The sequence below is a fragment of the Dipodomys merriami genome, unplaced genomic scaffold (genome assembly GCF_024711535.1).
Source record: "Dipodomys merriami isolate MVZ:Mamm:240054 unplaced genomic scaffold, mDipMer1.0.p SCAF_1, whole genome shotgun sequence".
In the NCBI taxonomy this organism is placed as follows: Eukaryota; Metazoa; Chordata; class Mammalia; order Rodentia; family Heteromyidae; genus Dipodomys; species Dipodomys merriami.
Genome location: NW_027202270.1, coordinates 103046945 through 103060747, shown reverse-complemented (window position 1 = coordinate 103060747; position 13803 = coordinate 103046945). Strand labels below are relative to the sequence as shown.

The following is a 13803-nucleotide window of genomic DNA, read 5'->3' as shown; positions in this document are numbered from 1 at the left end:
ATTACAGGCATGAGCCACCAGTACCCAACTCTCTGTATATTTTTATGCTTTCTCCTGTCTTAGGAAATGTTCCAGTTCATCCACATTGTGCTACAGGAATTGGGAAGTGTTCTCTATCAAAGGAAAAAGAAGCAGATGCCCTCCAGACTCACACCTTTGAAGTACACTCAGTTCCCCAAGAAAAGATGGTTAAATGAAGACCTTTGAAGAACAGAGAAGTTTAACAAGAGTATTCTCTTTCCTTTCTGTTGATAAATTTGCCCTATATCAAGCATAAATTCTATCGTAAGTCCACTAATCTTTTGTGTGTGCGCCAGTCATGAGGCTTGAAGTCAGGAGCTATCCCTGAGTTTTTTGTTCAAGGGTAGCACTCTATAATTTGAGCCATAGCTCCACTTCTGGCTTTTTGGTAGTTAATTAATTGGAAATCAGAGTCTCATAGACATTTCTTCCCAAGTTGTCTTTGAGCCATGATCCTCAGATCTCAACCTTCTCAATAGCTAGAATTGAAGGGGATAGCCATTGGCACCCTACCACTAATCCTTCTTTTCAATTTAGGTAAAGCCAGAATGAGCCAGAAATAAGTGGATCAGGTCTTCTATAATCCTAGCTACTCAGAAGGCTGAGATCTGAGGCTCCTAGTCCAAAGCCAGCTTTGGGCTGGCAAACCCAAGAGACTCTTGTCTTCATTAGTAGGGCAAAAGCCTTGAGCAAAAAAGTGCAGGGTCAGCTCCCAGGCCCTGAGTCAAGCCTTAGGACCACATACACACAGACACAAATATATATATATATATATTACTTTTCTTGTTGGGTTCCAGAGGTTCATACCTATAGTCCTAGTTACTTAGATGACTCAGATCTGTAGGATAGAAATTCAAAAACAGTCTAGGCAGAAAAATACACAAGACTCCATATCCAAGGAACCAGCAAAATGTCAAACTAGAAGCAAGGTTCAGGTAGTAGAGCACCAGCTGAGCAAGTGTGAGGCTATGGGTTCAAACCCCAGTAACACCAAAAATAATAAGAGTAATACGTATTGTGAGGCATAGTGACACATGACTGTAATCTATCTCATTTACTTCAGTCCTGGTCAAAGCCCTGAGACCCTATATGACAAACAACTACAAACAAAAATGGGTTTGGGACCATGGCTCAAGTGGTAGCACACTAGCCTAGCAAGTGGGAGGCCCTGAGTTGAATCCCCAGTGCTTCCAAAAATTATTTAATATTACACAAATATACACTTGGTATACTTCCATTCTCCACACCTGCACTTACTGAACCTGCTCACTAGCCCATTTCAGGCTGACACCTATGCTTTTCTCATCAGGACAGTCTTAAGAAACCCCAAGAGAGTACTCCCAAGATTCCATTTTGGTACTTTCTCACACTGACCTATGTTCAGAATGAGATCCTCTTTGGTAGTTTCCTTACTTAAATACCTCACAGTTCTCAACTTCCTTCAGGACTAAAGCCCTGGGAGATTTCTGACATTACCAGAAAGTGACGGATAAAATTTAAAAAGCTACAATAACTGGGCATGATGGCTCATGCCTGTAATTCTAGCTACTTGGGAAGTAGAGATAGGAAGATTGCTGTCTTAAAGGATCCTGTCTTAAAGAACAAGCCAATTACATTTCTGTAATTCCAGATATGCTTAGAGGTGTATGTATGAGAATTGCAATCAAGGATGGCCTAGTCAAACAGTTTGAAACTCTATTTAAAAATAAGAACAAAAAGGGCTGGAAATATGGTTCAAGTGGTAAAGCACCTGTCTAGCAAATGTGAGGTCCAGAGTTCAAAACCTCAATACTACCAAAGAAAGCTTTAATAGTTCCCCCCCCCAACTGTATTGTACTGAAATAAAAAGTATATAGGATAGAATTCAAAAACAGAAACAACCTGGTTATGAAGGAGTGATCAACTGGAAATCTAATAATGTTAGGAAAATGAATTTAACTGTATCCTGGAGGCTAGAAGTATGGTTCAAAGGTAGTGCATGTGTTTATAATGTATGAGGCCCTGGGTCTGATCCCTTCTACCACCACCCTGGACTAAAAAGTTAAACTAATAAAATAAAATCTAAAAGAAAATATTAAAGTAACAATATAAAAAAAATTCACAGAACTTACTCTTCCACAGCATCAAGGACAAAGAGAAAATTCTTAAGAAAACAGGTCAGAATCAAGAAGCAGAATGACCTCTCAAAAAACAATACTTATCCAGGTACTAACGGCTCATGCCTGTAATCCCAGATACCCAGAAGTCTGAGACCTAGAAGATGCAGTTCAAAGCCAGCATGAGCAGAAAAGTCCAGGAGAATCAATCTCCAATTAACCAGGAAAAAAAAAATACAGACTGAAGGCGTGGCTAAAATGGTAGAGCAACAGCTTTAAACAAAAAAGCCAAGTGAGGGCTGGGAAGGTGGCTTAGTGGTAGAGCACTTGCCTTGCATGCTTGAGGCCCTGGTTCGATTCCTCAGCACTATATAAGCAGAAAAAAAAAGCCGGAAGTGGCACTGTGGCTCAAGTGGTAGAGTGCTAACCTTGAGCTGAAGAGCTGAGGGACAGCGCTCAGGCCCAGAGTTCAGGCCCCACGACTGTACCCAAAAAAAAAAAAAAGAAGCCAAGTGAGGGCATGAGAGTTCAAAACATAGTGCGCGCGCACACACACACACACACACACACACACACACACACACACACACACACACACACACACACACACACACACACACACACACACACACACACACACACACACACACACACACACACACAGAGCAAGCTAGGGAGATGGGAAGGGATGGGAAACAAAGGAGGAAGGAACAATGCTCGATAAGAAATGGACTCATTGCCGGGCGCTGGTGGCTCACGCCTGTAATCCTAGCTACTCAGGAGGCTGAGATCTGAGGATCGCGGTTCAAAGCCAGCCCGGGCAGGAGAGACCGTGAGACTCCTATCTCCAATAAACCACCACAAAACCGGAAGTGGCGCTGTAGCTCAAGTGGTAGAGCGCTCGCCTTGAGCTGAAGAGCTGAGGGACAGCGCCCAGGCCCAGAGTTCAAGCCCCACAGCCGACAAAAAAAAAAAAAAAAAAGAAATGGACTCATTATCTTGCCCCTGTAATTGTAACCCTTCTGTATGGTATTTTCACAACTAAAAAAAAAGCAAGCTAAAGATAAATAAAATAATTACTAATCCAAAGGTAAAAAGAATGTGTGAGAGGGGAAGTTTAAGCATAATATACAATATACAATGAAAAGAAAAAGTGCCGGGCGCCTGTGGCTCACGCCTGTAATCCTAGCTACTCAGGAGGCTAAGATTTGAGGACCTGAGCAGGAAAGTCTGTGAGACTCTTATCTCCAATAAGCCACCAGAAAACTGGAAGTGGTGCTGTGGCTCAAATGGTAGAGTGCTCGCCTTGAGCTGAGGAGCTGAGGGACAGCTCCCAGGACCAGAGTTCAAGCCCCACAACTGACAAAAACAAAAAAAGAAAGAAAGAAAAAGCACAGCATAACAATAAGTAAAAAGCAAAGCTATTTTTGGACATTTAAAACAGAAATTTTAATTAAAGAAGGGAAGACAGCTAGGATGTTCTTCAAGAAGCAAAAGTAAACATGCAAGGAAGGGTGGTAACTGAAAAACACAATGCAGAAAGCTAAAAAAGTTCCCCAAGTTGTAATACCTAAGCACCTCTTCATATGTATACAAATAATATACATATACAATATACAAATAATATACATACTCCAAAGAAAAGGAAACAAAGGACCTTTTCTTAATTTGTCTTTTCATTTTCTCATGATTCTGTATTCTTTACACAGTGTATTATGGTATATCATGTGCACATCTGAGGGAAGGTAGGGGGAGGGCACAGAATCAGTGGAAAACAGGTAAAAATGTGCAGTAGCAGAGCCCACCAGCTGCACTGGACATTGATGAAAGTGAACCAGGCAACTCATGGGCCGAGATGGGAGGGAGGGAATAGAGAGAATGAGGAAACAGATGATACTAAGCAAAAGGAAAGAAATGTACTTATTACCTGACTATGTAAAGGTAACCCTGCTGTATGTCACCTCTAAAACAATAAAGTGATTTTTTTAAGCTAAAAAAGTGTAGATAAATCTAAAAAGAATTAACTCTATAGGACAGGAACAAAAAGTCTCATGAAGGGTAAAATGGCAACAAAAAAACTTTTAACTTGTAAAAGGCAGTAACTAGAGTTAGATATAGCCAACTCAAAAAGAGGGCAGAGTCAACATTTAACTTTAGATCCTACTAATGTAGATATGCAAGCTGAAAAGTGAAGGCAACCATTAAAACAACAGAAATGGAATGTACAGAGGTAATAATAAAAATATAAGGTACACTTTTATTATAATATTTTTTAATTCAATAAAGAAATCCCCTTTAAAAAAAAATCCTTCAGAGCCAGGCGCCAGTAGCTGACGCCTACTCAGGAAGCTGAGATCTGAGAATCATGGTTCAAAGCCAGCCCAGGCAGGAAAGTCTGTGAGATTCTTATCTCCAATAAACTCCTAGAAAACCGGAAGTGGTACTGTGGCTAAAGTGGTAGAGCTCTAGCTCTGAGCTGAAGAGCCCAGGGACAGCACCCAGGCCCAGAGTTCAAGTCCCACAATGGAAAAAAAAAAAAAAAAAAACTCAGAAAAAAAATAATAAATACAAACCAGAACCAACAGAAGCAGGCATAGTAATGTACACCTGTAATCCCAGTACTATGAAGGCAGAGGCCGGGGGATTGAGACAGACTAGGCTATATAACAAGTTCAAGGCAAAGTTGAGTATCATCACACTGTGATACTCTGTGTCAAAGAGAAGGAAGGAAAGAGATAGGGAAGGTAGGGAAGAGAAGGGTAGTAGATGTAAAGGAAATTTAAAAAGGAAAATAGAAAAAAATGCCACTATCGATAGCAACAAAAAAATACATAAATGAATAAATTTAGGCAAAGAGATAATCACTGAAAACTACAAACACTGATAAAGGAAACTGGAGACAGAAGTTGTTGATAGACAATCAAAGCTCATATATTAGAAGATTTAAGACTTAATTTAAATGCCCATACTATTCAAAATGATTTGCAGTTCCAACGTAATCCCTATCAAAATTTCAATGGCATTTTTATAGCAATAGAAAAAACTAATTATAAAATCCATATGGAACCACATACTACCCTAAACAATCAAATAATCTTAAGAACAAAGAAGTATCATATCCTCTGATTTCAAAACATATTACAAACCTGCAGTAATCAAAATAGTATAGTACTGGCATAAAGACCAACAAACAGACCAATGAAAAAGATACATATACATACAAACATACAGTCAACTGATCTTAGACAAGAGTAAAAAACCACACAATGGGAAAAGGGACAGCCTTCAAAAAAAAATGGTGCTGGAAAACTATACATCCACGAAGGAAGCAAGGAAAGGAAGAAGAGCGGGAAGGGAGGGATAGGAAGGAAGGGAGGGCAGGGGAGGGAAGGAAATGAGGGAGAGGGAAGGGAAGGGGAGGGGAGGGAGGAAAAAAGGGAAGGAAAGAAGAGAAAGAACTGAACCCTCATCTTAAACTACATACAAAAACATAATTAAAACTTTAAAATTCCTAAAAGAAAATACAAGAGATAAACTGCATGACATTTGGGCAATGCTTTTTTGGATATGACCTCACAAATAGTACTTCTAAAATTAAAAAAGAAAAGTTTGGGAGGGGATGGTAGGGGGAAAACAATGGAGGGGGTAACAATGTTCAAGAGGAAGTGGAAGTGTACTCATTACCTCACTCATGTAACTGTAACCCTCTGTATAGTATCTCTACAATAAAAAAAATTAAAAAAAAAAAAAAAAGAAAAGTTTGTGTACAGCAAAAGACAAGTAATAAACGGGAAAAAAGGCAACCTAGAGAATGGGAGAAAAAAAATTGCAAATCACTATCTGAATCTCAGACTGGTTCACAGTAGCAAAGAATAATAATATGAGCCACCATTTTAAATAGTTCAATAGCCAAAATCTATTACTAAATTGAATAGATGTACACACTTAAGATAATCTATCCATTTTTCATGGTAAAAGTCAAAACTATTATGATATATTACCTCACACCTATGAGAATAACTACTGTCAGAAAGGCAAAAGATAATAATAGCAAAGATGTAGAGAAAAGGAGCCTGAGATCTAAAGATCATGTTTGAAGCCAGCTCATCAGGAAAGTCCATGAGATTCTTTTCTCCAATTAACCCCCAAAAGGTCAGAAGTGGAACAGTAGGTCAAATGGCAGAGCACCAGTCTTAAGCAAAAAAGCTCAAGGACAGTGCCCAGAACCTGAGTTCAAGCCCCAGAACGAACACACACACACAAACACATACACACACACTTCAAGTCTAGCTCACACAGAAAAATCTACAAGACTCGATCTATTTCAATAGAAGAAACTGCATGGTAGCACAAGCCTGTCTTTCCAGCTACAACAGAAAGCCCAAAATAGGCTCATACCTATAATCCTAGCTACTCATGCTTCAAAGCCTAAACAGAAAGAAAAATCTGTGAGATTTTATATTCAATTAACCAGAATGAGTTGGGCTGGAGGAATGGCTCAAGTGGTAGGGCTACTCCCTAGCAAGAATAAGTCTCTCAGTTCTAATCCTAGTACCCACCTTCAAAAAAAATTAAAATACAACTACAGGATAAGCCAACAATTTCACTTTCAGATATATATATAGAGAAAGATTAGATATATATCAAAGAAAGCGAAATTATATTGAAAAGAGCAAGTGTAAAGCCTTAAATTCAAACCTGGTACCAAAAAAAATTATAATAAAAACTGTAAGACAGGTGCTGGTGGCTCATGCCTATAATCCTAGCTACTGAGGAGGCTGAGATTTGAGGATCGTGGTTCAAAGACAGGCTGAGCAGTGAAGTCCATGGGATTCTTATCTTCAATTTACCACCAGAAAACCAGAAGTAGCACTGTGGCTCAAAGTAGTAGAGTACTAGCCTTGAGTGAAAAAGCTCAGGGAGGGCTGGGAAGGTGGCTCAGTGGTAGAGCGCTTGCTTTGCATGCCTGAGGCCCTGGGTTCGATTCCTTAGCACCACATAAGCAAAAAGAAAAAAGCCAGAAGGTGGCGCTGTGGCTCAAGTGGTAGAGCGCTAGCCTTGAGCTGAAGAGCTGAGGGACAGCGCCCAGGCCCAGAGTTCAGGCCCCACAACCGGACCCAAAAAAAAAAAAAGAAAAAGAAAAAGCTCAGGGACAGTGCCCAGGCCCTGAGTTCAAGTTCCACAACCAACAAAAAAAAAATGTGTAAAGGAAAAGAACAATGTAAGACTATCAAGTTTAGTTATCAATATGGATTAGACTAAAAACTAATGAATAAACCAGTATATTAGAAATAAATCAGCATACACTCAAACATTTGATAAAGAGATAGAATTGATGATTTGTTAGAAACTAATGTATTGAGATCAACTATCCATATGCAAAACAAAATAAAGTAAGAACCATATTTTATACTACACACAAAAATTAACTAAAGGGGCTGGGAAGGTGGCTCAGTGGTAGAGCGCTTGCCTTGCATGCCTGAGGCCCTGGGTTCGATTTCTCAGCACCATATAAGCAAAAAAGAAAAAAGCCGGAAGTGGTACTGTGGCTCAAGTGGTAGAGCACTAGCCTTGAGCTGAAGAGCTGAGGGGCAGCGCCCAGGCCCAGAGTTCAGACCCCACGACCGGACCGAAAAAAAAAAAAAATTAACTAAAGGTAGTTTAGAAGTCCAAATGTTATAAGTAAACTTTGAAGTCTTAATGGAATAATGTATCTTTTTACTTAAAATAAGTAAGATATAAAAAGCACATATAATAAGTGAAAAGATACTTGAAGCCATCAAAAAGAGTGAAAAGATCTGATTTCCAGGGCAAAAATATTTGCAAAGTCAATGAAGGAAAAACCAACCTAGAGATGAAAGATATACCCTTCTTACTAAAGAAAATCCAAGTACTCACAAAAAAGACATTTATCTAAATAGTAATTGGTGAGCAACATGTGTAGCAAGCCTATAATCTTAGCACTTGGCTGATAGAGAAAAGATGATTCAAAGTTTAACCTGGGTAAGTTCTAGGATACCCTCGGCTACTATTCAAATAAACAAAGTTTATAGAAAAATATACCATTTTTTATAAAGAATGCTGCCCTAAAAAGTGGAAGGTCTAGACAGAAATTAATTCTACAGCCCAACATTTTAACCACAGTTTTAGTCTAAACTTCCACACCATACTAATTATACTAATCATTTCAGAGATTCCAGATAACCTTATCTTTACAAAGTCTTTCTAAAGAAAGTTGCAAAACTTCTAAAATTATCACATTTCTTTTCTATGCTCCTTTGTATCCTATTTCAATACTTCCAGAACAACCACATTAAAAAAAAAAACCTCACACACAAGTGATGACTGAAGTACTATGTAATTGTTTTTTATTTATTTATTTGCTTTTTAAACTACTAACTCAGAAAAGGCTTGAAGAGGTGTAATTACCTCACAATGCTGGCGAGAAGCTTGAATTTCACATTCATACTTGTTCTTTACAGATTCTAAGCAGAGCTCTCTATAGATTCCTGCAACCAAACACAATTACTCTGATTATGTTAGCAATGAAGAGTTTCATTATCACTTCTCTACAGGAACTCTGTCTTCATATTTTATGAGAGGAATCAATAAGAAATTGGCAAATGGTAACTTTATCTTTAAAAACAAAAACAAAAAAGTTTCAATTAAAATACATATCAAAGACTAGAAACTAAGAGTTTAAGACCTACAAAGAAACAAACTACACTAATTTTTGTTTTTACTTCATTCTTCAAAAAATTACTCCTGAATTTGATAGAAAATGATCAAAATGAAAAAAAAATGCTTTTCCAGTAAAAATGACAACTCTGGTTTCTTATAATGCAAACAGAAAATAAACTCTAGTTTCTTTAGTCATATAAACTCAAAGGAGAGTTTGATAGCATATGCCATCAAAACCACTATGTTTAAATATTTCTTATTTTGACTCCAAATATTGAGAGATCAAATGTATACAGTGATATAACAAAATGTGCAATGTTCATAGTACTTCCAACAGGGTTTAACCTATAGGACAAATGTCCAACAATATTTAATTTAGAGATATCAAGACAATAGTATAAAATAGGCAACATGGCTACACCAATATGTCACCACCAATCAGCAAGCAGAAAACTCTAGGCATACATGCCACAGATGTCTTTAGAAATGTAGTCATTTCTGTGAAGTAAAAGTAGGGGACACATACCCAGGACTATGACATCAGCAACACATACCATCTACAATATAAAAATGGAGGCCAAAGCATAAAGTAAATAATTCACTTGAATAAAATTTGTTCATCATCTATTTTGTCTAAAAGCATCAAAGAAATGTAGGGCTTTTTTTTTTTACTTTAAGGATAAGCCAAATCCATTTTCAAAGACACCAAGTTAATTATCACATCTACATTTATTAAGAACTTAAGAATAAAACAGATGTGAGCAACAGCTACTAAGGAGGCAGAGGTTGGAAGGATCACAGTTCAAGACCAGCGCAGGCAAAAATGTCAAGGGACCTTATTTAAATCATGAAAGCGAGACACAGTAGCCTGCCACCTCAGCTACAAGGGAAGTGTAAATAGGAGAATCAATGTCCAGGTTGGCCTGACCATAAATATATGTAAGATCTTATTCAAAAAATAAAAGCTAAAAGGGTTGATGGTGTGGCTCAAGTGAAAGAGTGATCTGAGTTCAGACCCAGTACTACCAAAAAAAAGAAGAAGAAAATTTGATTTAAGGTAAATTTAGTAAAGAACTTATTATCAACAATGTCTTACTTCACAGGTACATGAAGATCAATTCATGTTCCAAAAAAGAAAAATAATCAGCATTTCCATTATTAAAGTTCAGATATTAGTTCAACTATTAAAAGAAATCCAAAGTTATCATCAAGTGGATATATCCCCTGATAAATGCTAGGACATACTGAAACTGGAATTCAGTTACAGACAGAAGACTAAGCTTAACCATTCAAATACAGTACATCTTCACTTATTCTGCCACAAATAAGTAACTAAATTTACCAAACTAAAACAAAAAAGAATCATTAAATTACCTGGTTAGAGATTAAATTCCTGTTCTGTAATTAATACCCTGTTTTATAAGTATTTAAAAAAAACAAAAATTCCAGTACTCAAGGGGATGAGACAGGAGGACAGCTTGAGCCCAGGAATTCAGGATCAGCCTAGGCAACATAAAAATCATCTCTAAAAAAATAAATGAGTGGGGCGCTGGTGGCTCACACCTGTAATCCTAGCTACTCAGGAGGCTGAGATATGAGGATCGCAGCTCAAAGCCAGCCCGGGCAGGAAAGTCCATGAAACTCTTATCTCCAATAAACCACCAGAAAACCAGAAGTGGCGCTGTAGCTCAAGTGGTAGAGCTCTAGCCTTGAGCTGAAGAGCTGAGGGACAGCACTCAGGCCCAGAGTTCAATCCCCACGACCGACAAAAAAATAAAATAAAATGAGCCAGGCACCCAGGTACCAGTGATACCTGTAATCCTACTAGAGGCTGAGATCTGAGGATCACCATTTGAAGCCAGCCTGGGCAGGAATGTCCATGAAACTCTGATATCTAACCACCAAAAAGCCAAAAGAGAAGTTGCAGCTCAAAAAGTTAGAACACTAACCTTGAGCAAAAAAGCTTAGAGACAGCACCCAGGTCCTGAATTCAAACACCAAAACCAGTACCAAAAAAAAAAATTTTTTTTAATGAGATAAAATAAAAATCCTATCACTCATAGATGAAAAATGCCAAAAATACTTAAGCTTTAAATTATCTAATAGGGAATTATCTATGATAGTATCATTATCTCTTAATGAAAATACCAGTTTCTAATTGTTTACATTTTTTAAATAACATTGTGAGCCACTGGGAATTCATTATTTGAGAAGAATACTGGAACTTGAAGTTAGGTCCTCAAGTTTGCTAAGCAGATACTCTACCACTGAACCACACTTTCAGCTGTTGTTTTTTTTTTTTTGGTTTGGTTTTTCTTTTGTAAATCTCTCACAGCAGCAGAGAAAAAGCAAGAGATTTTAATAAATCTCTAGGCTGACCACAATGAATTATCAACATGCTTGTAATGCAATGTAAATATATAAGCATATCTATAATCCCATCAATGCAAATATATCTGTAGTACCATCAACAACAAACTTAACAAACACCTTTAGAGGGAGAGCGTAGAATACACTGTATTTTTAAAAAAATGTTTCACTTTCCTACCTGCTACCTTTGTACGAATTTGCATATTTTCTTGTAAAGTTGCCAGTGGTTCCAAATATTCTGGTGCTTTTCCAGCTATGACTTCTTGTAGTTTTGCATCCACCTGACTTAATCGTTCTTTATAAAGTCTTAATAAAGCAGAAATTAAGACATTAATTTAAAAATCCCAACAATGGCTAACAATTTTCCATTTGTATACATTATTTTTCCTAATATCATTGACATTCTAATAAACTATCAAATGTATTTTTGCTCTGATCACAAGTGAAAAAATTTGTCTTTATACAAATCATCATAGGATGGATACTAGTCTATGATTTTTTCATCAATATTCTTTTAATAGTTAATAAAAAATACAATTGTTAATTTAAAAATACAATACAAAAAAACTACTGAAAGCCAGGACCAGTGGCTCATGCCTACAGATCCAGGTACTGGAAAGGGTGAAGCAAAGATAACCTGAGTCTAGAAGTTCAAGAGCAGCCTAGCATTATTGCCAGGACACCATCTCAATAAATACACACATTTACTCTGGCACTCTCAATTTTTGTTTTTGTTTGGATTGAAAAACAATAAATCATTTCTAAGACTGAAAATCATTTAAATTCGAGTTTTAAAAAAAAAAAAAAGTTTTCCTTTTAGAGATACTGGAACTCTGAACTGAGGGTCTCACACTTGCTAGGCAGATGCTCTACCACTTCAGCTACTCTGCCAGCCCTTTTTGTGTGGAGCTATTCTTTTGTTGTTTTGTTTTGCTTTTGCTGATACACAGGCTTGAATTCAGGCCTTTCACTTGCTGGGATTACTTGCTTATAGCTAGCACTCTATCATTAGAGTCATGCTTCTAGTCTAGCATTTTGCTGGTTAACAGGAGATGGAGCCCTTTGAACTTTTTCATCCAGGCTGGTTTCAAACTCCAGTCCTCTAGGTTTTAGCTTTGTGCAGCTAGGATTATAGACATGAGTCACCACAGCCCAACTGGGCATGGGTTAGTTATTTTTGAAAAAGGATCACCCTAAATGTTCAGGTCAGCCTGGACTATGATTCTCCTTTTTATGCCTTGATATGTAGCTACAATGACATTGGTATACCACCACACCCAGACACTGGATGAAATACAGTCTCATGAATTTCCCCCCACCAGGTTTGCCTCTAACCATGATTCATCAATCTCTACCTTCCAATTAGCCAGTATTACAGGCTTGAGCCCAACACCTACATAGGAAAGCATTTTTTAACTAGTTGTCAAAATAAATAATTTCTTGTTTTTTTTTCTGTCTTTCCTAAAATGGAGTCAATACAAGACTTAGCCAATTTAATTGGGGTAAGGGGAGGTACATATTGAGATGGGTCTCATTAGTCCAAGATGGTCTCAAAGTTACAATCCTCCTGCCTTAGCCTCCTGAGTACTGGATGTATGTCACCACACCCAAAGCCTACTTAATTTTAAAACAGAATGAAAAGGAAGTAGAGCAGAGAAGATAAAAGCAATGGATAGTGGTCAAGGAGTGGCTCCAGCCCTGTATCTACTTGGGAGACAGAAATCAAGAGATCACTTCTCCAGGACAGATCCAGCAAAACAAAATAGGCCAGTTCACAACACTCCATCTTGGAATAATGACTAGAAATGGTGGTTCATTCCTGTCATCCCAGTTACTCAGAAAGGCACAAACAGGAGGATCAGAGTCTCACAAGTCTATACCAATCTTAAACAAGATCCTATCTCAAAAAACAACCAACATTAAAAAAAAAAAAAAAGGGTGGGGATGGCAGAGTAGCTCAAGTGGAAAAGGGCCTGTTAGCAAGTATATGGCCCTGAGTTCAAACCCCAATACTGCAAAAAGGAAGGGAAAAAAAAGACAATGGGTACGGCCCCATGATCTCACATACCCAATTCATCTCAACTACAAATGAAGAAAACGTAACAAATGAGTTACTCAATGGATGAAGAAATGAAAAATGGGGAATGGGGGAACTTTCTAATACTTTTTTTGTGGGTTATGGGGCTCAAACTCAGGGCCTGAGCACTACCTCTAAGTCTCTTTGTGCTGAAGGCTAGCAATTGAGCCACAGCTCCATTTCCTGATTTTTGAGTGGTTAATTGGAGATAAGAGTCTCTCCGGAACTTTTCTACTGGGCCAGCTTTCAAACTGAGATCCTCAGATCTCTGCCTCCTAAGTAGCTAGGGCTACACCTGTGAGCCACCGGCACCTGACTTACAAATACTTTTATCTGAGGGTAGAAATGTATGTCAGTAATAGAACATTTTCCTGGCATGGGCAGAGCCCTGAATTCAGTCCCCAACACCTCAGAAAAAAAAATCTTTGTCAGCTGAAACAATAGTTTGATTATCAAAAACTAAGTATATGAGATAATTCAGTATTTATTTTTGGCAGTAATTCTATAAAACCAGATTGTCATCCTTCATGAAAGATATTACTAATCCAGATTTTTTGG

At 37.8% G+C, this 13803-nt stretch overlaps 1 protein-coding gene across 2 annotated transcripts in view; it reads right to left on the bottom strand.

Moving 5' to 3' along the window:
- Brms1l (BRMS1 like transcriptional repressor) overlaps positions 1-13803 on the bottom strand; it is a 38157-nt gene that overhangs the window by 13490 nt on the left and 10864 nt on the right. For both annotated transcript variants that reach the window (XM_070026728.1, XM_070026732.1), the window contains exons 3-4: positions 11347-11474; positions 8547-8626 (exon numbers count right to left, since the gene is read on the bottom strand). In XM_070026728.1, the coding sequence (XP_069882829.1) occupies positions 8547-8626; positions 11347-11474 (208 nt within the window). The remainder of the gene's footprint in view (positions 1-8546; positions 8627-11346; positions 11475-13803) is intronic.